This window comes from Dermacentor albipictus, chromosome 1, assembly GCF_038994185.2.
Source record: "Dermacentor albipictus isolate Rhodes 1998 colony chromosome 1, USDA_Dalb.pri_finalv2, whole genome shotgun sequence".
NCBI lineage: Eukaryota > Metazoa > Arthropoda > Arachnida > Ixodida > Ixodidae > Dermacentor > Dermacentor albipictus.
Genome location: NC_091821.1, coordinates 249,532,324 through 249,556,969, shown reverse-complemented (window position 1 = coordinate 249,556,969; position 24,646 = coordinate 249,532,324). Strand labels below are relative to the sequence as shown.

The window sequence follows — 24,646 nt, the reverse complement described above, 5'->3', positions numbered from 1 at the left end:
CTTAGCCAAGCCAGCCCAACACCGTCAGACTGTAAATAAACATGGCGACTGAGGCAGTATGGTTTAGTGTCGTGTATGCTATGATATGTGTTTACATCCTTACGCCACCAACAGAATTTGTGACAGCTGGTCTGACTCTTACACATCTCTTCGGGAGATTCATCGACAAAGAGGATGTGAAGTTCGTTGAGCACCACATTCAGAGGACACTGTTGACTGTTATCGTTCATACTTTTCTGCCGCTAGGTAACGTCTCTTTCCTAACACTCTTTGCGTCGAGTGTTAAAGATTTGGTCGGGAACGACAACCGAAGGCGCCGTGCATGCACTCGTGTGCAGTGATCACCTCGTTATCAACGAATATTTAATGTGTGGTAACATCAGTAGAAGTGACGTGTCCCACCAGCGCATAAGTGCCTAGGATGCGCTCGTAATTAATGTGCTGCCAACGTAGTTGCGCAAGTAGGCCACATGCGTTTATATTTGTGGTCATAAACAGCACCGTAGTCTAAGCGAAGTGCCTCAAGGCCCTCTGCTGATATCTTTTGTGTTGAGTTGTGTGCGCAGATGTCTGTGGGAAAAAAAAAAAAAAAAAGCCGGTTGCCATCGCAGGGGCGCAGCGCCGATGGATGTTTGTGTTCTACATCGTGTGACTCGTAACTCGACGCCTATACTCAGCAGGCTTTCCTGAGCAAAGCACGGTAACTTACTTTCCACTGATGCAAGAATTAGATCCTTTGCCACGTAGTTTATAAGCGTCCTATTCGAAGTGTTCCTCAACATAATTCCTAGTGCCACATCTCCCCAAGTCGCCTGCTGAAATTAAGCGTTGATGCAACCGCCCATTTGTTTTGCTTTTGTTTTTCTTCCCCCCTCCTTTTTTTTTCATAGCTTAGTGGACTGTGGACTTTACTCAATCAGCATTCGATTATTTTGTTCTTTAAAATTTCCCTGTGTTTGAGGGAAGTTCAAGCAGTTTACATGGTAAGATCTGACCATGTGTTAGAGAACAGAGTGCTGACAATATGATTGAGAAGCAGAGGTCAGGACTCAGTGGCATTATGCTTTCATAATGTTTTCACATGTTAAACATAATATGTGTGGGGAAGGTGTGCATCACTGAAGTCCAGTAAAGAATTTAAAACCACGGAGCCTGAAAAAAGAGAAAGCTTCTGGGGATGGATTTTTCATGTGGCACTGCTTATCTGAACTTGAAATGGGAAGTCATCTGTTATCTTGTCTGCATCTTCACCATCATGCATGCATTTTAGTTGAGGGCACCAGACTTGAGATCTTTGTTATTTGTGTTGAGATATCTGTGATCGCAGTCCACAGTGATTGAATTTTAAGTGAACTTAGATGCAAAATAAGCACCTAGTGCCACTTCCTTCTTCACTGTTTCTCTTGTGTTGCCCAGTTCCTGACATGATAGTGCCACTTTAAATAATTATAATTTAATCAGGTTTTTACATGCCGGAACCACAATCTGATTGTGAGGCACGCCGTAGTGGGAGACTGGATTAATTTTTCTGACCTGAAGTTTTTTAATGGACACCTAAATTTAAGTACACAAGTGTTTTGCATTCTGCCTCCATCTAAATATGGCCACCATGGCCAGGATTAAGCCCACAACCTTGTACTCAGCAGCACAAACAGTGCCACTTTAATTAAATGTGTTGCAAGTGACCAGTGGCTGTCTTCCCAATTTTGTGATATTTTTATAGCTCGTGGTTCCGAGATCATTAGTAAAACATTTCATGCTTGTCAGAATAGGGGAAGGTTGGTGTTCAAGCTTTAGTGCAGGGAAATTGGCTTGATGTTTTCAGAGGGATATATTGCAAACCATAGGTAATCAGGCAGAATTTTATGCATGGTTTATGGCTTTGAAAGTGCAGTGCAGCTAAATCCTTTTTCTTCTTCCACGTTTCTATTCAGGTAGAAATACCTCCAGACTTTTTGTGTAAATTATGTAATGGGCATAAATCATGCTACCTAGTGATTAGGTATTTGTAAAAGTATTGTGCACAAGCACAGCAGTGCCGTGCCACGGTAAAGATGGAACAGTCAAAATGTGTTTGTGCTGTATCTTGTTTTCATGTGAAAATGTTGTTGGCAGATGTATTGGAAAGTAGGTTTAACTTCCTTATATGGTAGACTGTGGTAAATCTGTGTTCTTATGGTGCACTTGAATGCCTAAACCTTGTTTGTTATTCTTCTGTAAGCATATTTAAAAACAGTATTTAAAATCCTTCTCGCTTCATTTGTGCTACTGTGCAGTACGGAAGTGATGTGCTATGCTGTTCAACATATGTGCACTGCTTCTGAGGCACAATACCTTATTTACTGCAGCTTGGGTGGCTACAGCTTTCTACTGCTGATCACAAAATTACGGCTTCAATTTCCAGCTGCTGCGACAGTATTTTGATGGGAGCAGAATGCAAGAACCTTTGTGTACTGTACTTTTATTACACAGTAAAGAACCCTATGGGTTCTATGTTAATTCATATCCCTCTACTGTAGCATTTCTAAGCCTCAGGGTTCCTTTAGAATGTTAGGCCCCATCAGTCAACTCAACACTTGTTCATTACTTTATGTGGGAAAGAAAATATGCATGTGAAGCCACTGCAATGCCTCTTTGTTGTTTTGCTAACAGGCTGCCCCTGCACTACTCTACTTTTCTTTGCTGTTATCTCTAGATGCAAGTGAAAACAAAAAAGTTGAATTTATGATGCCTGTCTATTGTTACTTTTGAGTGCGGTAAGTTTTGGTGCATCCTTGGAACTCGGGATAAGCTGGTGTCGCTAATATTTCCCAGAATAAACATTCTCCCACGCCACTAATAAAACTGAATGCTCTGGTAGCTCCATACATTTTTGACGCATGCAGAAAAGAGAAAGCAGCTCACATGGATGCACTAAGGAGGTCTCGTAATTTGATTGCAGTCTTCATCACTAAAAAAACTACCAAGCATAAATTTGGTACATTGCATTGCATATCTTAGTCAACCAGCCCCAGACTGAATTTATGGTTTGTAGAAAGGCCTTATTTTATTAATGCTCAGGTACTTGTAAGTAGCACGTTCACCCACTGCAGTGGCTTAACCCTTTCAGAGTTTTTTTTTTTTCCTGAGGTGATGCACCTCTAACGTCAGTTTTTCTTCTTCTCAGATATTATAAAACAAATGCAACAGTTCAGTTTTAGATATACAGGAATGAAAAAAAAAAGAATGAGACACATAATGGCAAATCTCTCCTGATGCGCACCTCACATTCCCATCTGGCAAAAGGGAAGTAAAAAGGAACATGGTAGGGCAGAAACATGGAAATGCACCAATTCGTCACTGGCTCTGGAAGAGTTAATGGCTATGGAATTCTGTTTCTGAGTGTGGATTTCTTTCCATGGAGGGCATACTTCGATTGGAGCATAATGCAGGAATACTCGTTAAAAAAGCCCAGGTTATCAACATTCATCCAGATCCCTCCACTGTGGTGTCTCATGGCCCCTGTGTTGCATTGACATATTAAACCTCATCAATTAAGTGGTCCATTGAGAAGCTTACGTAGACTTTGGGTTGTACATTTTTTTCCCCAGGTTACTTCTTTGGTTTCACGAATCTGATTGAAGATGACAGCTTGGTGGAGCTGTGGCAGTCCAAGCTGTTGTGGCAGGTAGGCCTGGCCGTGTCTTGCCTGGTGTTCACGGCAGGCATTGTGGTGGCCTTCACGTGGTCCATGGCAGACTGGGCCCGGCATCCTGTGACCCAGCGGCTGCTACAGTATGGTAGCCCTTGGCGCATCATTGCCATGCGGATCAACACAGAATTTTCCCAGGTGGGCAAAGATCCCAAACACTGTACAGGAAATGAGAAGTGCAGCACTGGCTATTTATTTATTTAGTCACAGCTAAAGTGTGGAAAATGGGAAGCAAAAAAAAAAACATAAACTCGTACAAAGACCTGCAGAATAGCATACACTATGTATGAATGCATATCAAGGGAATGAAAACAGTATTAAAAATGTAACCTATAAAATGCCTGAGCAACCTGTTGCAGTAAACTTTTTAGTGTTGGCTACAGTATATTGATAGTGGAGCTATGATGTCTTTCCATTCTCATAATAGATCACACACTTATGCACTTCTCTCCAATAATGTAAAGACCAGCCAGACACTGCTGGCCATATCTGGCTGGCCTTTACTTCCGTTGATACGTCATGCAGACATCTCTGCAAGCTTCATTTCAGTGGACATGCTTAATTTACTGTTGCTGTGGAGGAAGAAGTGACAAGAGAAGAATTTCAGTGCAGCCAGATATTGTTGCAGAACACCTCAAACTTTGCTGGAGGCCATTGCACAATGGTGCTATCTGATGATGGCAGCTCTGGCACAGCATTATCCAGTTGCAATGCTAGGAACTTGCATTCCATTGCCACCAGCTCTTACCAGTACACTCCTCCTCAGTCTTGACCTCTCCATGCACCCTCATGCACTAATGCCAGTAGAGCATTTGTCTGCCTATCTTATCTATTCTTGCTTTATTTCTATGGCAAAGATCTCATCCTTCTCATTTGAATGATGCTGCTCATTTTTCTTTGCCTCTCGCACCGTGAGTGGCCTGTGGCATCGTAACCAGAAAGTTTCTCAGCTACCGCCAGTGGCATGACAAGCATTTTCGAAGGAGTGAGGGCGTCTGACAAACCACCAAATTTTCGAGGTGGTTGGACCTCACAACCCTTACTGACTAAGCCACAAGTGGCCAGGTATGACAAGGTAAACACTGTGCTGTTTTAGAGAGCTTAACATGTTTTTAGGGTTGGGAAGCAGGCTGCTTTGTATGGCCTTCAAGGGCCCCTAAACCACCTTTGACATTTTTAATGCTTTTTAAATGAACAGAAGCATCATGTACAGATTACTTTGATGATAATCTTTGGTTGATATATATGGAAGTACCTTGGGTAACTGACAACCTTAAAAAGCAACATGTTCTCCTTTATAGGCTATTCCGGTCCCTTCTTTGCACGTGATGACAGCAGCAAGGTCTTGCATGTGGCATCACTCGAATAAAAGCTGTAGGTTTGATGGTTTACGAGGGATGTGCCAACGCAATGAAAGACGGCTGTATGTTCCAAGAATGGAAGGGGCTTACCAATTTTGCGCTATTGATCTGTTATAAAGCTTCCATTTAGTTGGCATTGCTCCTCCACAATGGAGAAGCCTTCTGGGGTGTTGGTGTTACTTGTAGCTTTCGCTGTGCTGCATAGAGTTGGTAACAATATACTGTGAGGAAGAGACAGTGCCTGTGGGAAGGGAAGCAAAGGCGAGTCAGGAACCAGCAGCAGCTGTGTAATCGTTCTTCAAACGCCTCTTACTTTGACTTTGTTATTAAGTGTCATTTTGAAAAATTCTCGCTGCCGGATGGTAATTGCACACTGGTACACAGCTGGCACTATGTAACATCTTTTCAAGCTCAGAGTGTTCTAGGGTTCTTGCTCCATTTACTCTGTCTCATTGGTGGCCTTCTTTTTCTGAGCAGGTGGACAAGTTCATCAGTGGTGCAGGGTCACTCACACGCACTGTAGTAACGAATTCATGGATCATCAAAGCTACACCATACAACTTGCATCTGATCCAACAGACAGATGCAGTGCTAGAGCTGGTGAGCAGTGCTGAGCACTCTGTGTCACATGTCAGTGGCATGGGCATCCAGTACCTGGACATCCTGGTCAAGAGCCGCAGGCCTGGTATACCCTCGTTTACCATAAGGTAGGCTCCTGCTAGACATTGAAGTCAGGCTTTGTACTGCGTCAACATTTTCACTGGAAGGGTGTTTGGAATGCCACACTGTATGTGGCAGATTTTGTCAATTGGTCACCTTTGTTGCAAGGCTTTGTAAAGTGTTGAAATTGGCTGGAGCACTTCACCAGTGATCCTATAAAGTGTGCTAGTACAGTCCATTTGTTGAAATACTGGATGTTTTTTGTTTTTTAATGTTCCTATAAATTTTTAATTGCCTGTGGTATATAGCTCAAATCTACTCATTGAGCTGGATTCCTTGAAGAGGTAGACATTACTTTCAAAATGCACAATTGAAAATTAACAACATTTTATTAATCACCTTTTTAACAAATTACTTTAAAGTGTGCACATATTGCAATACACAAACTAAGTGATTTCACAAGGTACATTCACTTAGAACAAATTTTAAGCTTAGCATCAGTTTTGAGATAAGCACTGTCAAAATTAACTGCTGTTCCGCTAGCTTTTTGAGTAAAATGTCTTTTTATACATCGAAGCTAAAAAATTATGGGACACCAATGCATTTCGTCGCAAACTTACGGAATGCATATCTCGAAACTGATGTTATCCTCAGTATTCGTTCCAAGTGAACATGATCTTGAAGTCACCGGCTTTAATTCACAAACTGTAATAGGTGCCGTAAAGTAGTTTATACATTAATTAGGTAGACTTCATTAATTAGTGAAATATTCATTTTGATTTCTTATGTAAATAATGTCTCCTCTAAGATTAATCTAGCTCTAGAAGCAAAATTTTGCTGAGTCACACAGGTAAATTTGGAAAATTCTGTTAATGATAAAAAGAACACCTCTCATAAATACTTTCTATGCAGTCCACCTCAAGAGCAATTTTAAGGTTTCCTAAATTGCTAGTAATGAAAAAGAAAGCCCATGATATCAAAATGTATGGGGGTACTGCACACATAATAGATTGATAAGTATGTGACACAACCTTTCTCTACTGCAGTTTTTTTTTTTTTTTCCATTCCGTTGCTGATCATCCCTCGGTACCTTAAGACCATAAGTCAACAACTGTCGCAGAACTTATTGCAGTCCTGGAAACATTATCTTTTCTCTCCAGGAAGCCACTTCACTCATGGACAGTATTCTACTATGCTAGGCCACCGCTTATAGCTTTTGATTGTGTTATGAAACAAGATTTGGTTATATCTTAGCTCTAGAATTTCTTGACCTTGAGTAAAAAAAGAAAAAATCGCCACGATGTCACCTTTCCATGGATACCTGCACATTGTGACATGGTCGGGAATGAATAGGCAGATGCTGAAGCAAAGAAAGCAACGGCTATGAAGCACACGAACACATTGCTTTGTTGCATCATGCGAAACTACTTTTGAGCACTAGACTGAACTAAATCGAAGCCACAAGCATTGGCACAAGTGAGACTCAGAAATGAAGTTTGTATGCCTTACAAGCTTAAAAGCAGCCAAGTAAGTATGGTGCATGAAATTAATCGTGCTGTTGCATTCACTGGGCATTATAGGTGCCTCGTAGGTAGCAGTGACACTGGTACAAATTGCAAGCACTATTAGGTGCTTTAGACACTTGCATATACTTTTTGCATTTGCAAGAATGACAGAAGGCAAAATGGCATGCAAGTATGGCAATTCTGGTCTCTTCAATAAAACTTGGTGCTGGGCTAGTTGGTGATGCATTCTTTAAAACTGATGGTAGCGCTAAAAAGGAACGGACACACGATGAAAAGACGACACTCTTTAAAACTGATGGTAGCGCTAAAAAGGAACGGACACGCTTCGTCGTCGTGTCGTCTTTTCATCGTGTGTCCGTTCCTTTTTAGCGCTACCATCAGTTTTAAAGTCTGGTCTCTTCACTTGCACACATCAATAGCGATAGCAGACCACTTCCTGATGAATATGTTTTGGATCCTTGACCTGATGCAAACACTGTAGCTGTGATTGTAAGGGCAGCTCTAGCCTTTCTACAAGCCACTGGGCTAGACACATGGCCTTGGGGATGTAGGTGCACAGTGGACTTGTAGATACACATTTTGTTCTCTTCATCATGACCACTCATCAATCCTTTTTTTTTTCCCCCATCCACCTTGCACAGTGCAAAGTACCAGACCAGAGCAAGCTTCTAATGATGTACTCACTCAGGCTCTCTATTTAAAATATACACTGCTCATGGATGCGCAGTTAGGTTCACTCGAGACCTTACATATAGTTCCATGGACACATTGAATCACACGATTCAGACTTCTTTACACTCACTCAGATTCACATGCTATCGAACTCATGTCAAGTTGCTTAGACTCCCTGGTCGGTCTGAGTTGGAGCCAGTTAGTGATATTCAAAATTATAACATGATAAAGACTGAAGAAGCTGTAAGAAATGGACGGAGCCTGAAATCATTGAGAAGGAAACTTGGCATAGGACAAACCAAGATGTATGCACTGAAAGATAAGCAAGGTAGTATCATCAGCAATCCCGAAGGTATAGTAAAAGCAGAGGAAGAATTCTATACTGACCTCTACAGTACCCAGAGGACTCAGGATAACTCCATTGGAAACAGTAATGAACAGGATACAGAAACTCCTCCTATCACTAGCGATCAGGTCAGGAGGGTCTTGGAAGACATGAAACAAGGAAGAACGGCAGGAGAAAATGGAATAACAGTTAATTCAATCAAAGATGGAGGATATATAATGCTTAGAAAACTGGAGACTCTCTATACGAAGTGTCTGTCGACTGCAAGGGTCCCAGAAAACTAGAAAAATGCTAACATTATACTAATCCACAAAAAATAGAGACGTTAAAGAATTGAAAAATTATAGGACCATTAGCTTACTCCCAGTATTATATAAAATATTCACCAATATAACCTCCAATAGAATAAGGGCAACACTGAACTTTAGTCAACCAAGGGAACAGGCAGGTTTCAGGAAGGGATACACTACAATGGATCACATCCATGTCATCAATTAGGTAATCAAGAAATCCACAGAGTACAATCATCCTCTATATATGGCTTTCATAGGTTACGAAAAGGCATTTGATTCAGTAGAGATACCAGCAGTCATAAAGGCATTACGTAATCAAGGTGTACAGACCGCTTAGGGGAATGTCCTGGAAAATGTCTTCAGAGATTCCACAGCTACCTTAATTCTCCACAAGAAAAGTAGGAAGATACCTATAAAGAAAGGAGTCAGACAAGGAGAGACAATCTCTCCAATGCTGTTCACTGCGTGCCTGGAAGAAATATTCAAGGTATTAAACTGGGAAGGTTTAGGGGTAAGGATCGACGGCGAATACCTCAGCAACCTTCGGTGTGCGATGACATTGTTCTTTTCAGCAACACTGCAGACGAGTTACAGCAAATGATTGGGGACCTTGGCAGAGAGAGTGTAAGAGTGTTGTTAAAGATTAATATGCAGAAGACAAAGATAATGATGAATAACAGGGCAAGGGAACAAGAGTTCAAGATCACCAGTCAGCCTCTAGAGTCTGTGAAGGAGTATGTTTACCTAGGTCACTTACTCACAGGGAACCCTGATCATGAGAAGGAAATTAATAGAAGAATAAAAATGGGTTGGATCACATACGGCAGACATTGTCAGCTCCCAACTGGAAGCTTACCATTATCATTGAAAAGGAAGGTGTATAATCAGTGCATTTTACCGGTGCTGACATATGGGGCAGAGACTTGGAGACTGACAAAGAAGCTTGAGAACAAGTTAAGGACCGTGCAAAGTGCGATGGAACGAAGAATTCTAGGCATAACCTTGAGAAACAGAAAGAGAGCGGTTTGGATCAGAGAGCAAACGGGTATAGCCAATATTCTAACTGACATTAAGAGAAAAAAATGACACTGGGCAGGTCATGTAATGCGCAGGTTAAATAACTGTTCGACCATTAGGGCTACAGAATGGGCACCAAGAGAAGGGAAGCAGAGTAGAGGAAGGCAGAAGATTAGGTGGTGTGATGAAATTAAGAAATTCGCAGGTGCTAGTTGGAATCCGTTGGCGCCGGACAGCGGTAATTGGACATTGCAGGGAGAGGCCTTCGTCCTGCAGTGGACATAAAATAGGCTGATGATGATGATGATAATGAACTCATAAGTGAGCTCATCAACCTAAAGGCAAATGACATAGGCCGCATAGTGCCCGTTCACAGAAGCTCATCAAGAGTGCCAATTAAAAGCACCCTGTCACAGCACATCACTCACTGGTATGAAACTTGAATACCTTTGTAAATGCCACGGCACTGTCAACCCAGTTTTCACAGGAAGTGAACACTTTCTGTGAACACTTGCTTTACTGTAGATCCTTGTTTTGTTACGTTTTATTTTATTTCCAATACTGTTAAGCCCTTACAGGCTGTTACAGAGTGGGAGAAGAAACATTTTAAACAAGTGTATGAAAACATACCTCTTTGTGATATATGAATAATTGTTCCAGGGTGAATTCAATGGAGTACAATGACCTGAAGGAAAAACTACAGGCCCCATTGGACAATGTACGCAATATTGTAATACACCGGAGTCTCAGTGACAGGTTTACTGATGCATTCAGAAGTCACGTTGAACAGAATGCCAGGTACAGGCTGCCAGCAGGCATGGTAAGTATAACTTCATGTGCACACTTAGAGTTCACTGTAACACTTTGAGCCTGTTTTGAGCCAGTAGAGTGTACTGCCACATAGCACTGTTTATCTGGAAGTACAACTGCTGATGTTGCATGGTTTTTAAAGACTAGAGCTGTTCATTAGATGTAGTGCATTACCATATCTGCACGATTTTGTAATCGATTGTAACATGCCGTTATATTACCACCCAAATATTAAAAAAAAATAACTTGGTGCCAATTCTACCACACACATCAAGTAACGAAACCTGACAGTATGCTTACTGTGTTGAAACAATGTTATTGAACATACAAAGGCACACAGACATTCACACAGCTGAATCTTAGCCGCTAGTGGCTATCGCAGTCCGATGACGCCTCCTTTTCGCTGTCTGCTGACCACAGACAGCAGACAGCGACAACCATAATCCGCGGGAGGGCATTCCACGCACCATGGACCCAGCTTGTGATGTGTCTGATCATCGCTTTCTTCAGACGACCTGTTCAATGGCAGTATGGCTAGCTACGTTGCATTTAACTTTTTTTTTTAATAAGAATCAGTTCCATTTTTGATTTTGTGTAGAATTGGTTATGATTGTAACACGCATGCAAATTTAAAAGTGCCTTTTATTTTAAAAAAGCATGCATTAGAATCTTGCAAATACAGTAGTGGCTTCTTTGCTCTAAGTTGAAGAAAGAGGAGACATACATTAATTCAATTGCTGTTAATTTGTGTTTTTAGTTTATTCAATCCCACCCAAAGATCCCAGCCAGCGCCCATACATTTGTATGGGCCAAAACTTTCATTATATCGATTTTAAAGTTGGCCCTTACTGGATAATTCTAACTTGACTGGTCAGTGCAGATATGCCTGACCCCAATCGTGACCCTAGTTGTGACCCCAATGGCTGTAGTGTCTGTCTGGATGGAGGTAGGAGATAGTGAACATGTTAATTACACATTATCTCTCATCAACAATGCCTATTTTCGACCTGCCCTAGGCCGATTTTCAAATGAATATGGCAGCTCAAAATGAATGATTATCGTATTAACCCAATTCTAGCACATGCCTTTTAAAGCAAATCTTTTTGTGCCTACAGCCCCGCGAGTTTGATATGGCTGCTTCTTGAATAATGCATGCACTTTTTATTGCGATAGCAATTATATGGACACTACACACATTTCTGCCGTCGCCGTGATGTTCCGTACAAGTCCAAGCATGATAACATCGTCCAAGCATGATAACATCGTCGCCACATGCTGTATGCTCTATGTGCGAGGGAAAATTGCGAGGGTCAGCAGACAATCGTGGCTCAATCTTATGCGCGCAAAGGAGGAAACCGGGGAGAAAGCACTCTGTCTTCTGTTGCGCATGAGGCATCGGGGGTAGGGGAGGGACAGGCGGGGGGGTCTACACTGCCGGCTGCTGCGTGCAGCGATGCTGCGTGGGTGAAGTATCTTGAAAGCAATCTGCCATGTGGACAAAGTGTGCTGTCGTGCGGGCCTCATCTTCAAAGTAGACAAAATGCACTGAGTGCTGCTAGCTGCGTATGCACTGTGCTTTTGACGCTTAGTTTGCGTTGAAGCGAAAGGTAGCACGAAGGTCAGTTCGCGTGCTGCTACTGCTGCGCTTCCTCACTCCAGTATTTTGACAGCAAATTTTGGTGGTCATCGAAGGAGATGTGTTCATGTTTACCTGTGCACGTAACACTGTGCTTGTTAATTTAGTTAGTAAACAAATGTTTACAAGTTTCTACGGCCGATAAAACTACTGTCCTTACTTCGTATAGCTGTCTACTAATTTGCTATCACAATCGATGGTTCGTCTTTCGGACAGAACTGCAACTGTTTTTTTTTTCCGTAGAAAATTTATTCAAATTAGAGGGGTGGGGGGGGTATAATTATGTGGGGACAGTTTTCTAATAGAAGGTTGTAGGGGCTAAATGTAAAAATAAAGTTAAAATCGGGGTTCACAGGCCAGCCACTGTAAGGTCAAACAAAATTTTACTTACAGAACAGCATTTACTGTACCTTTGTATTAAGAGCACATGTTCTACACAAGCAGGAACTGCAATGGCGTTTTATTTGCAGGCACTAAATTGAAGGGGGGGGGGGGGGCTCACTTTGAGTTAGTATGAAGGTGCGATGATTGCACTCGAGAGGAGAAAAAAATGTTATTTATGATGGCCGATGTGCGGGGTGCGAGCGTTATGCAAGCGCAAGCCTTGTGTGAGTAAATACGGTATTAGTGGATGTATGTATATGTGAAGGTCATATATCATCACTGAACAAGCATATATAAGCCAGCATACAGGCTTATAGCTATAGTAACCCTGTATACTGACCACCAAAATAGTGCCTAGTGAGCACGGCTCTATTTTGCATAATAAAGGGAAGAAAAAAATCCCAGTATAAATCCTGTACATATGTTGTTAGCTCGTGTGTCAGCTGTAAAGCCCTCGGACTTCTTAGTGAAATAACACATTCAACGGCTTCTTTCATTACTATTTGAATTTCTTTTATTTAGCCATTGAGTATGTGCCTCTGGATATTTGCCCATTGAGTGCATGTTGATGCGATCAAGCGCACGCTAGGGAGATGGGAGGTAGGTGAGTGTGTGTGTCCTCATCTAGCCCGGCCATGGCTGCACACGTGGCTGTCAATGTAGCTGAGTGCATGCGTGGCCTGCACGCTCTATATCCACAGTAATCTGCGGTTGATGGAAGCTGCAAAGGTGGTGAGCCGAGATGGCCGTTTAATGTGCGCTGTCTTCCTGCACGTTTAGTGTTAGAGGTCGCATAATTTGGAGCTGCATTGAAGCGAGAGGCAGACAAACCATTCTCTTGCCTCTGTCCACACTTTTCATGGTAGCATCGTCTTACCGCAGGTGACACAATCAGCCGCAGTGGCAGAGTGGATGCGAAATGACCACGGGCTTTGCTTTGTACCGCCGATGTGAAGATATCATCAACACCGCATGAAATCATATCTTCTGTTGCCGACTATCAAATTGAACAAAATATTTTCTTCTTATTGAAATTATTTATTTCCGATTGCTAATCATTCAGAAAATTTTGCGGCTCCTTCCGTGTGAGAAAAATTCACTGGCAGCTGTACTTGCTTGCATAAATGATTGAATTTCAATGTAACAAAATTTCTATGCAACGAAGCAAACTGATAATTTTATAAACTTTGTTATGTCGACGTTTAACTGTACACTCCAAAATGTACATTAGATCTGCACAATTTTTTTTCGTGTATATTAGTCCATTAATGACCAGCACATTGTGATAGGATACAAAACCAAAACAACATTTGCGGCGTTTGCAACTACGGCATCGGTATTGTCATCACAACATGGCGTCGAAACAAATTTTTGCATAGCTGGTGATGATGATGCACTTCTTTCAGTTTTTAATTACAAAGCTCATTTGGAAGATAATTTATTTTACATGCTAAGCTAGCAGCAACAAAGTCACATCTTGTGTTCTCAGTTCTCTGGCGACTCATATGTGTCGCAAGATGAACAGGCAAAGTACTTAGTCTGGCACGGGCCAACATGCCATATGCAGTTGTTGCAGAGTTGTTCGCTAAATGCGGAAGATCAAACGCACTGGACAGCATGGAAGTTGACATGTTGTGATCCATATAGAGTGATAAGGAGCTGTTTGTGGATGATGATGGTGACCATTTAGCGTAAATAAAATTCCATTGTGTGAAAGTAAACTTTGTTGGTTTCATCATTTTCTTATTGCCAGAATAGAAGTCATGCTACATGAAAAACAGCCGCATGTTAGATTTGGGTGAACAGTATTTTCTCTCTGAACCCATAAAAACTGCATATGCTTTAAATTTGGTGGTGCATTAAAATCAAGTAAATACTGCCAAGTGAAGCAGTGGTGTGTGTGTGTGGATTTGATTCTGCCTGTTGTTTAATTCGACCCACTGGTTGACTCTCAAGTCTTGTCAAGCTCAAATTAATGGAAATCAACTGTATTGTACTGGCATACATGCAACATGAATGCTACTTTAATGATAAATCATCGTGAGGCTTGACTGCACATGTTCATAAAGCTCTGGAAGAATTAGGTTAGAAATCTGCATTTGTGTTTGAAAAGTTGTCATTCTGCATGGATGACAGCATGCCTATGCATGTTCATGATTTTCACTTTTGTTGGAGCTTTTCTTTATGCATGTTTGTAAGAGCTATATGGGTTGTCCGATCAAAATTTGCAGCTGGAGAAGAGACTAGTGGTGGTTGTGCTTGGTGCAGGAACTGGAGCCATGCATTGGCTGCATGCAGACAACGGCTAACGTAAAACTGCAGAAACTCTGTGATGAAGCACTAGTAGGCCAGTGCCAGGGCTGCCTGTGCCGACCAATGTGGTGCCTGGATTGCATGGGCCGCTGGTTTGCCAGCCGCCAGGACCAGGCACGCCCCGAGACATGGCTGGGAAGTCGCTGCTTTTGCCCCACTTGCAGGTCAGAAAAGCGCTGGTCTTGTTTCGCTGCTGTCTTTCCAATATTTCTGTCTAGTGCTGTTGCTGTGTTTAAAAGCAAACTACAAAAAAGTTTTGACTGCGTAAGAAGCCTAGTTTCAAATAGTGTAGATAGAGCTATCGATGTGCAAAATTTTGTATTTTAATTATGGTTGACCGCATGGCAAAAAGCTTCCAAAAATATTTTTTCGATACCAAAACTGTAAAGAAGACATTGCCATTACTGCTTGTCAGAAATGTCTCGGAACTCAGAACTTCAGAACCAGCGTGGCTTCTCAGCATGACCTCTGAGACTAGGTGGCGCCTACGGCACACTGGAAATCTGAGAGGCCATCATCTAGAATTTGTTCCATTTCCACTAACCACCTAATGCATGTGTTGTCCGCTTAAGTACTATTGAAAGGTTGTTAATAAGAAAATTAGACAATTATCAGTCATCCAGCTCTGCCAAGATTGCTTTAACCCTTGCCGTACCGCTAAAAATGACAAAAATTGTACCAAATTTACCTGATTTTTTTTTCACTTAGTTTGTAGTGCTTTCTTTATTTCTGATCAAAATAGTACCATTTTCTCAATTCACTTAGGTTGCTTTGTTTCCCAGATTGCATGAAAAGTAAGTCTGAAGAAGGCTCCTTTGCATGGCACTGAGGTCTTGTGGCTCAGCACCCTGTGGGGCTCGATACTTTACGAAGAAAAAAAAAATTGAAAAAAGGAAATAATTGAAATGGTGCAAAACACATTTATTTAATTAAAGATACCTTACAGGCCCCTAGAGGCATTGCGTAAGGTGGGAGAGTGCACTCAAAGATTATAATATACAATAATTAGAACATATATGTGAATACATATGCAGTGTAAGAAATGTGCTAACATACAGTAATGTGGTGTTAAAATTGTACAATGGACAACCCGAATGCTTTTGAATGCGAGCGGTCACTGAACAAGAAACCTTCACAACGTTCACACACAGAAGAGCAAATGCGGTGGTGCTGCAGGCAGATTTGACACATCGATGCAGAACCACTAATGGGCAGCAGCGAGAACCTTCAGTCCATTCACTTCAGTCACTTCAGCGAGAACCTTCAGTCACTTTCTTTTTCTGAGCAAAGCTATACAGAGCTGTCTTCTAATGAGGTGTCGTCAAAGTACTTCCTTATGCACCTACTTTTATTCCCATGCGACAGGAAGGCAGCCATATTTCCCTCACAGGCGTCAGAGGAGGCCGCAATAGAGAGAAAGGGGAGACACAAGGGCACAACATGGACAAATATGGCCATCTAATATCAAAAATTGCAAATAGACTCAATTTGACAACTATTGTCATCTTTGGCTCGAGGTGCGGGGCATTTTTGTTCACAATGAATATGCTCGTGATCGGTTATATTGGTGCAAAAGCTCATGACAACTATACTCGTCAGTGGTAGAGAAAGGGTTAATAGTATGTATTGTATATTACTCATTTTTAATCAGTTTAACCAAAGTGAAATTTTATTGCAGTTGCCCTTTAAGCATAGCATATAGGGCATGCTTCTGACATTCTTGAGTAGGTGCAGGCTGTAAAGAACAAGCAGTGATAGTTTTGGAAGGAGGGCAAGTCCAGCTTACACATTGACTGCATTGCAACAAAAGGACTTGAGCTCCCTCAGCAAGAGAAAAGCAAAAGCAACCAAGGCTTTCCATGATCAGCCGTGACCGAGGCTGTGCACCTTGTGTACAAAGCACATCCTTCTGTATTTTTATTTGTTTTTGGATGTACAACTTGCATCTTGGAAGTACTGTTGCTGATTTTTAGTTTATCATTATTTTATTATTTGTTTATGATGGGGCTGAATTTTTAGGCCATCAGATATCTTGGCTAGCGTTCGAGCCCTTTGCAGATTGCCTCCAAGATAGGCAGCACATCCTTAGAATGTTGAGCATGTTTGCATTTTTGGAGTGTGGGACCTGTTTTAACTTCATGCACTGCAGATGAGGCAAGTCATATAATGCTGCATGAAAAGGAAAAGTTGTCATCCAGCCAGCCATAGCACGAAGCTACAAATGAAACCCATTTGTGTTACCTCCGTAGCTTCATGCTACAGCCAGGTGGATGACAATTTTCCCATTCTTGAATGTTCTTCCACTTTGCGAGCCTCTGCAGAACTGATTGGCCATATAATGCTGCACTGTAATGATCATCCCTGTAGTTTGAAAGTTGAAAACTTGTTAGCTAGCTTTTTAATGTTTGCACTTTACAGAAGTTGATGCTAACATAGCCTAACCCAACCTTGATGTAGTACCTCTGTGTGAGTTTACACTACTGTGGTGGTCTACAGAGGTGTGCTTTAATTATTTTGAATATATCCAGTGAGTTATTGTTGCAAATGCCTAAACTGCTGTTGACCAATTTGTTTGGACCTAAAGCAGACTGTGAAACCACTTAAAAAATTGGGAAGCCCCAAAATAAACTAATTTTTAAAAAATTGCACAGATCCCACACACACAGTGGGAATCAACGTTTTATGAAGCATTTTGCAGGCACCTGGCCATACAGAATTGTTTGGGGTTCCTCAAACCATTACGACGTGAACCAACATGTTTGCGTAAATTGAGTAATTGTGTGTGTAGTGTGGGGGAGCATACATGTGTGTGACGATCGTATGGCAGCAAAGGCATGATTTCTAAGCTGGCCATTCAATGGCAGCTTATGAAGTCACAGTTGTTGGGTTCTACATTGGCAGTGGATGAGCGTAAGCGAGATAAACACAGATTGTGACGTGATAACAACTATGTGTAATACAATCTTACGTACCTATGACTATGGCATGTGGTGAGCAAAACAAGAACAAGGTGAAAGCAGGAGCCAACGTTTCGACAAGGGGACTTGTCTTATTCATGGTGACATATGCTTTCCTTGCCACAGTATATGTAGGTGAGGTTCTTCTAAAGGGGAGGAGACGTAAGGTGGGTGGGTACGGCAACGAGCGAAGGTGTGTTAGCCGCGAGTGTGTAGAATGGAGAATAAAGGAGTGCTGTGCACATTGCCAGTGACACGGCTGTCTGTCAGTCACGTGTCAACAGCCGTGTATCAGCCGGCGTGTCAAAGGCGTGCACAGCAGCCCTCTGTTACTTGTTTTCCTGGTGGTTATGGGCTATCTTATCTCTGAAAGAGATAATAGAAGGAGCAGCAGAAACCGGTGCTCGTGAAAAAAAAAATTTTTGATGATAAAATAAAGGGAAATACTGAAATGGAATAAATAAATAAATAAACAACTGAACTAAATCTTGTTGCCTATAGCTTGAAATTAAGCTTAGTGAATAGATTCTAAAGCTCCCTTTGAAACGTTTATGCCTATTGGTTGCAGTGTCTTGAACTGGATAAGGATAAGGTATGGATCATATGGATAAGGTACGATTCTCTGTATTTTCTTTCTCGTTCAGAACGAAAATTTTACTGTAAGATGTAGAGTTTAAGTTCATCAAAGTTACGACCTGGTTGGTTGAAATGCTCGGCGACAGCTTTGGGGAGCATTTTAACTGTGTCCACGTGATGTCTGTTTAATCTGACATTCATTGATAGTCCCATTTTGGCCAATATATTGTTTCTTACAGAAGGAACATTCAAGCATATAAATCACATCCAAACTTTTACAAGTGAAGCTAGATTTGACTTCGTGTGTGTAACTATTTGCAGTGCTTTTAATTTTGATGTCACTTTTAAGGTGCCTGCAGGTTTTGCACCTGGGGCAACAACACGCCTTTGTTACGGGGGAATGATGTTGGCTGACTTTTGCATGCACTAACATGTCTTCAAAGTTCCTGTTGTGGCGATAGGGTAACCCTTGGTACATCCGGGAATGCTTTTCTCAGACACTCGTTACTTGATAATATTGGGTGGTATTTCCATAGGATGTTGTTTAAGTTTGGGAGTGCATTAGAATACTATTTCGTTATAAAGGCTAGCGGTCTGTCAGATTCTGGTGAAGGCTGTCTCTTCGCTAATTCTGACTGTCTCTCCGATCTTGATGCGACATCATAATCTCCATCGAGAGCAACTTGTAGATAGTTTCTTTCTGCTATCATTGTCTTAAGGTCATTTAGCTGGTGTATATAATCTTGGTCTTCGCTGAAGGTTCTTCTTATTCATTTTGCTTTTCCAACAAAAATTCCTTGTTTGCAGTGTCGCGAGTGATGAGTGTAGTAGTCTAAATATTGCCAGCTATCCATAGGCTTTTGGTAAAGTGTCGTTCTTAGTTTTCCGTTTTCTGTGTAGACCATCATGTCGAGGAACTTGATCTGACTAGGAGAGTGGTGAGCAGTAAATTTACAGGTAGTGAATAGAATAGAAGGTAATTGCAGTGTGTGTTACTCTGGTGAAAGTGATTGAAATGGCTAATTAAGTCAATTAACGCGCTTGTGCCGTGTTCTCTTATTATAAATATGTTGTCAATGTAACAAAAATAGGTGCGGGGTTTTAAAGGGTAGGATTTCAATGGGTCACTTCAAGCTGTCGCATGAAAATGTTCGCATACATGGAAGCGAATGATGTTCTCATGCTAGTGCCGAAAGTTTACAGGTGGTGAAAGGAGCAACAGGTAAACTTCAGGAGCGTGCACTTGGGGATTGATTGCGAGGGATTAAGAAACAGCTTCAATTCCTTCACTCGTGGGTGTGTTAGGGCAAAGGGGAGAAACATCCAGCGCGACTAGAATAGCACGGTCAGAGAGCATTTGGTTGACGTTGATGCCGTGGATAATTCAAAGAAGTGCAGCGTGTCATAAACAAAAGATGGGAGGGTGGTGGGGATGTTTTACAGGTGGTAATTTAAGAATTTAGATAGTTACTCAATAGGTATGTTGTTATTAGACACAATAGGTCGACCTGGGATTTCTGCTGTAAATATTTCTGCGATGGGAACGTTATATATTTTAGGAAGAAGCTAAAAGCAGCCTGCTTTTTTGTTCTTGGGCATCATGAAGCGATATTTAGATTGCGTGATTAGTTCCCTGGACAGGAGTTTCACTATTGTGTTTTTCACAGTATTGCTGTAGTGTGAAGTTGGGTTAGAGTCGAGTTTTTCAAGGAAGCTAATGTAACCCCTACAGCACATTGCTCCACCTATAGTTCTACAGGTGAGCATCCAGAGCACTGCAGCAACATTGTAGGCATACCCCAGAGTCTAAGCCCTGAGGAAGTTTATCTCCTGAAACGTGGTCTAACGTTTTGTCCCACGAACAACGCGGTAAACGAATACGAACTCCACAAAGATATAACAGAGCTTTCAAGACGCATGTGCATCAAGGAGTTCTTTTTCTATAGGCCAGACGTAGGAAAACAAGATAGAGACTCTCTTAGACCACCTAGCACGTGGACACCGGAAACCGAACAGTGCCCAGACTTGAATTTATACATAAAGCTGACCTCAAAGGAAATTCTAGAGGGAGCACGGCAATGCCAGAAATGCAAAAATTTGTCCCCCGCTCAGCACCTAATCCTTAAAGAACTCGATGAAAGGAATGATATTGTAATAAAACCAGCACACAAAGGCGGCAGTATCGTATTCTGGCCTATAGAAAAGTACAATAATGAGGCCTCCAAACAACTGAGTAACCACACCCATTACAGAAAACTCGACTCTAACTCAACATCAGACAACAGCAATACTGTGTAAAACACAATAGTGGAACTCCTGTCCAAGGAACTGATCATGCAATCTGAATATCACTTCATGATGACCAAGAACAAAAAAGCAGGCCGCATTAATCTTCTTTCTAAAATACATAAAGTTCCTGTCGACGAAATATTTACAGCAGAAATCTCAGGTCAGCCTATTATATCTAATAACAACACACCTACTGAGTCACTATCTACATTCTTAAATCACCACCTGTCAAACATCCCCACCACCCTCCCATCTTTTGTTCAAGGCACACCACACTTCCTTAGAATTATCGACGGTATCAGCGCCAACCAAATTCTTCCTGACCATGCTATTCTTGTCACTTTGGATGTTTCTGCCCTTTACACTAACATACCCATGAGTGAAGGAATTGAAGCCGTTTCTAAATCCCTCGCAATCAATCCCCAAGCACACGTTTCTGAAGTTTACCAGTCGCTGCTTAGGTTAGTTCTCAAGCGCAACTATTTCGAGTTCGATTCTATTCACTACCTGCAAACTTTCGCCACTAGCATGGGAACACCATTTGCTGCCACGTATACGAACATTTTCATGGGACAGGTAGAAGTCGACCTGTTGAAATCCTACCCTTTAAAACCCCACACCTATTTTCTTTACATTGACAACATATTTATAATATGGGAACATGGTACAAGTGTGTTAACCGACTTAATTAGCCATTTCAATCGCTTTCACCCGAGTATTAAATTTACTGCTCACCACCCTCATAGTCAGATCAACTTCGTCGAAACGATGGTCTACATAGAAAATGGAAAACTAAGAACGACACTTTATCGGAAGCCTACGGATAGCCAGCAATATTTAGACTATACAACAGTCATCACCCGCAACAGTGCAAGCAAGGAATTTTTGTTGGACAAGCGAAACGAATAGGAAGAATATGTAGCGAAGACCACAGTTATATCCACCAGCTAAATTACCTTAAACCAATGCTAGCAGAAGGAAACTATCCACAAGTTGCCCTGGATAGAGCTTATGATGTCGCATCAAAATTGGAGAGACGGTCAGAATTAGCAAAGAGACAGCCTTCACCAGAATCTGACAGACCGCTAGCCTTTATAACGAAATAGTATTCTAACGCACTCCCAAACATAAACAACATCCTATGGAAATACCACCCAATATCATCAAGTAATGAGTGTCTGAGAAAAGCATTCCCGTATGTACCAGGGGTTACCTATCGCCACAACAGGAACTTTGAAGACATGTTAATGCATGCAAAAGTCAGCCAACATCATTCCCCCATAACAAAGGCGTGTTGTCGCCCCAGGTGCAAAACCTGCAGGCACCTTAAAAGTGACATTAAAATTAAAAGCACTGCAAATAGTTATACACACGAAGTCAAATCTAGCTTCACTTGTACAAGTTCGGATGTGATTTATATGCTTGAATGTTCCTTCTGTAACAAACAATATATTGGCCAAAATGGGACAATCAATGAATGTCAGATTAAACGGACATCACATGGACACAGTTAAAATGCTCCCCAAAGCTGTCGCCGAGCATTTCAACCAACCAGGTCGTAACTTTGATGAACTTAAACTCTACATCTTACAGTCAAATTGCCGTTCTGAACGAGAAAGAAAATACAGAGAATCGCACCTTATCCATAAGTTCAAGACACTGCAACCAATAGGCATAAACGTTCGAAAAGGAGCTTTAGAATCTGTTCGCTATGCTAAATTTCAAGCTATAGGCAACAACGCTTAGTTTGGTTACTTATTGTTTCTTTTTTCCTTTTATTTATTTATTTAGTTAGTTAGTTATTTATTTATTCCATTTCAGTATTTCCTTTTATTTTAGTTTATTTATTTATTTTTATTCTATTTTTTTTTTTTTTTTGTCACAAGCACACAAGCTTATTCTATTTTTTCACAAGCTCCTTCTGTTATCTCTTTCAGAGACACGATAGCCCACGACCACCAGTGAAACAAGCAATAGAGGGCTGCCATGCATGCCTCTGACACACCGGCTGACACACGGCTGTTGACACGTGATTGACAGATGGCCGTGTCACTGACATTGTGCACAGCACTCCTTTATTCTCCATCCTACACCTTCACCGCTAACACACCTTCGCTCGTAAGCCCTCTCCCCTTTAGAAGAACCCCACCTATATATACTGTGGCAAGGAAAGCATACGTCACCATGAAGAAGACAAGTCCACTTGTCGAAACGTTGGCTCCTGCTTTCACATTGTTCTCGTTTTGCTCATCGTCTTGAATTTCCATCTCCTGCCTTCCCCCTATGTCATGGGGTGTATGTTAAGATGATGATGGCATTTGTGCTCCAGCGAAGAAATGTTAAAGCATGTTAAATTTGCCGGCTATGAAGTTGGTACAGCTTCGCACAGTTTCTATGGAATGTAAAGTGCTACGAGGAAAGTATAGGGAAAAGTGGGCTGTTCCTAGAGATGGTGAAGTCTAACATGGCACCTCAAAGTGTGAGCTCTTACAGGGAAAGAAGACAAGAAAGTGGCAAGTCCGAAAGTTTACTGCTAGTGTATATCGCATATAAATGTGACATATACTATTCAGGTGAATGACGCCAGAGTACTGCTGCCTCACAAGGACACAACTTTGTGGATTCATGCTGCATTTAATCTTATAAACCATTCAGGCACCCTCTAGTGTTTACAGCTAGCATGAGGGACATAATTCAACATTAGTTGCATCTTGTTTGTCACAGTGTTCTTAGTGCATATGTATGGTGCAGTCATTTGTATGTGTTTGGGACAGTGGTGTCATTGCCAGCCTCAAATAACAGTATTCCAGAATTTCGGGGGCCCTCTTTGACATTGAATTCTTCAGTGTCAGAGCCATCACAACTGTACCTGCTGCTTCAGCCAGATCATTAGCAGGCTCAAGGGGCAGTGCTTGCGGGAATCAAAACAAGTTTGTGTCCAAGCGGGGTGTTGTCGCAGTTCATAATGACCACGCACGGGGCGGGACCACTCATAGATGCCTGCTTCTCAAGCCTCACTGCAATTGTTTCCCTGCAGGTCCGTGTTCTGCATGCTCGACGTGTGCATCGTCGAAGCCTAGCTTACCTACCATCAACAAGTTCACCTGGAAGTTTGATCTTGGCTGCCATCAATGGATGTGAGCACTTGGTGACCACAGTGTATGACATACTGCCTATTATGCAAACAACGAAGATAAAGCTAAAATTGTGAGTCTTTCGTGTAGCTCGTCTAGAAGGAAAGGCTCCTGAAAGTTCTCACACTAAACGAAACTCTCCTTCCTCTTGTTATTGTACACATGGTTGCCAAGTTTATTTCCTACACATTCTGGAATTTCCCATGCAACATGGTTGACCTCTTACATCCACGGTGTGTTTTTACATGGCAATCAATGGTTTAAAGTGACCAGCAATCTATCTGATTGTGCAGTGAGGTTATGGTTCATATTAAAAGATCATGCTTCAGACTTGTGAAAGCAAGCATGATGTTTTCTCATAAACTCTGCTTCTCAGCTATTCTATTGTTACCAGGATGGTTGATAATTTTTTTTTCTTTACCATCCCTTACTCTTTCTTTTTTTCCTCTTTTGAACTATGAAGTGGCATTTCTATCACTCCATGTGTTGTCATGTTGACTACTTCACACTTTCCAGTGCATCATAGTATAAAAAGGTAGGTCAGCAAAATACAGATGCAAGAGGTGTCTGTTTCATATGCGCGCCTTTTCATACCTTGAATTCCTACCCACTTGCGCAGCTTTGTCAATTAGTGTTTTCTCCACCTGGTTCTTCATTGCGCACCCCCTCTTCTCCCCATTAGTCTCCGTTGACTTTTATTACTCACTCACTCATCTGTGTCCAACTGTTATCACTCGTGCTCCTCCCTCCTAAAGTGGTGTTGCAATGCATAGGAACCTGCTAGATACACCACCGTTATCATTCTCACTGGCAAAGTTATATTTATTTCCTATGTCTAAGTTTTTATGAGCGGTGTTATCGTTTTCAGCAGTTCATACACATTAAAATTGAGAGTTCAAATACAAATTTTGTTCAATAACATTTTTACACTTTTCAATGTAATCATGAGATAAGGATCTCAATGAGCTCACTGCACCCTAA

At 41.6% G+C, this 24,646-nt stretch overlaps 1 protein-coding gene across 1 annotated transcript; it reads left to right on the top strand.

Annotated features, from left to right (window-relative positions):
* Positions 1-26: 26 nt before the first annotated feature.
* On the top strand, positions 27-24,008 carry LOC135900674 (E3 ubiquitin-protein ligase TM129). The gene is made up of 6 exons (XM_065430208.1): positions 27-246; positions 3,591-3,829; positions 5,530-5,759; positions 10,227-10,386; positions 14,665-14,873; positions 23,569-24,008. The coding sequence occupies exons 1-6, from the start codon at positions 42-44 to the stop codon at positions 23,609-23,611; spliced, it is 1,086 nt and encodes a 361-aa protein (XP_065286280.1). The 5' UTR covers positions 27-41; the 3' UTR covers positions 23,612-24,008.
* Positions 24,009-24,646: the final 638 nt, after the last annotated feature.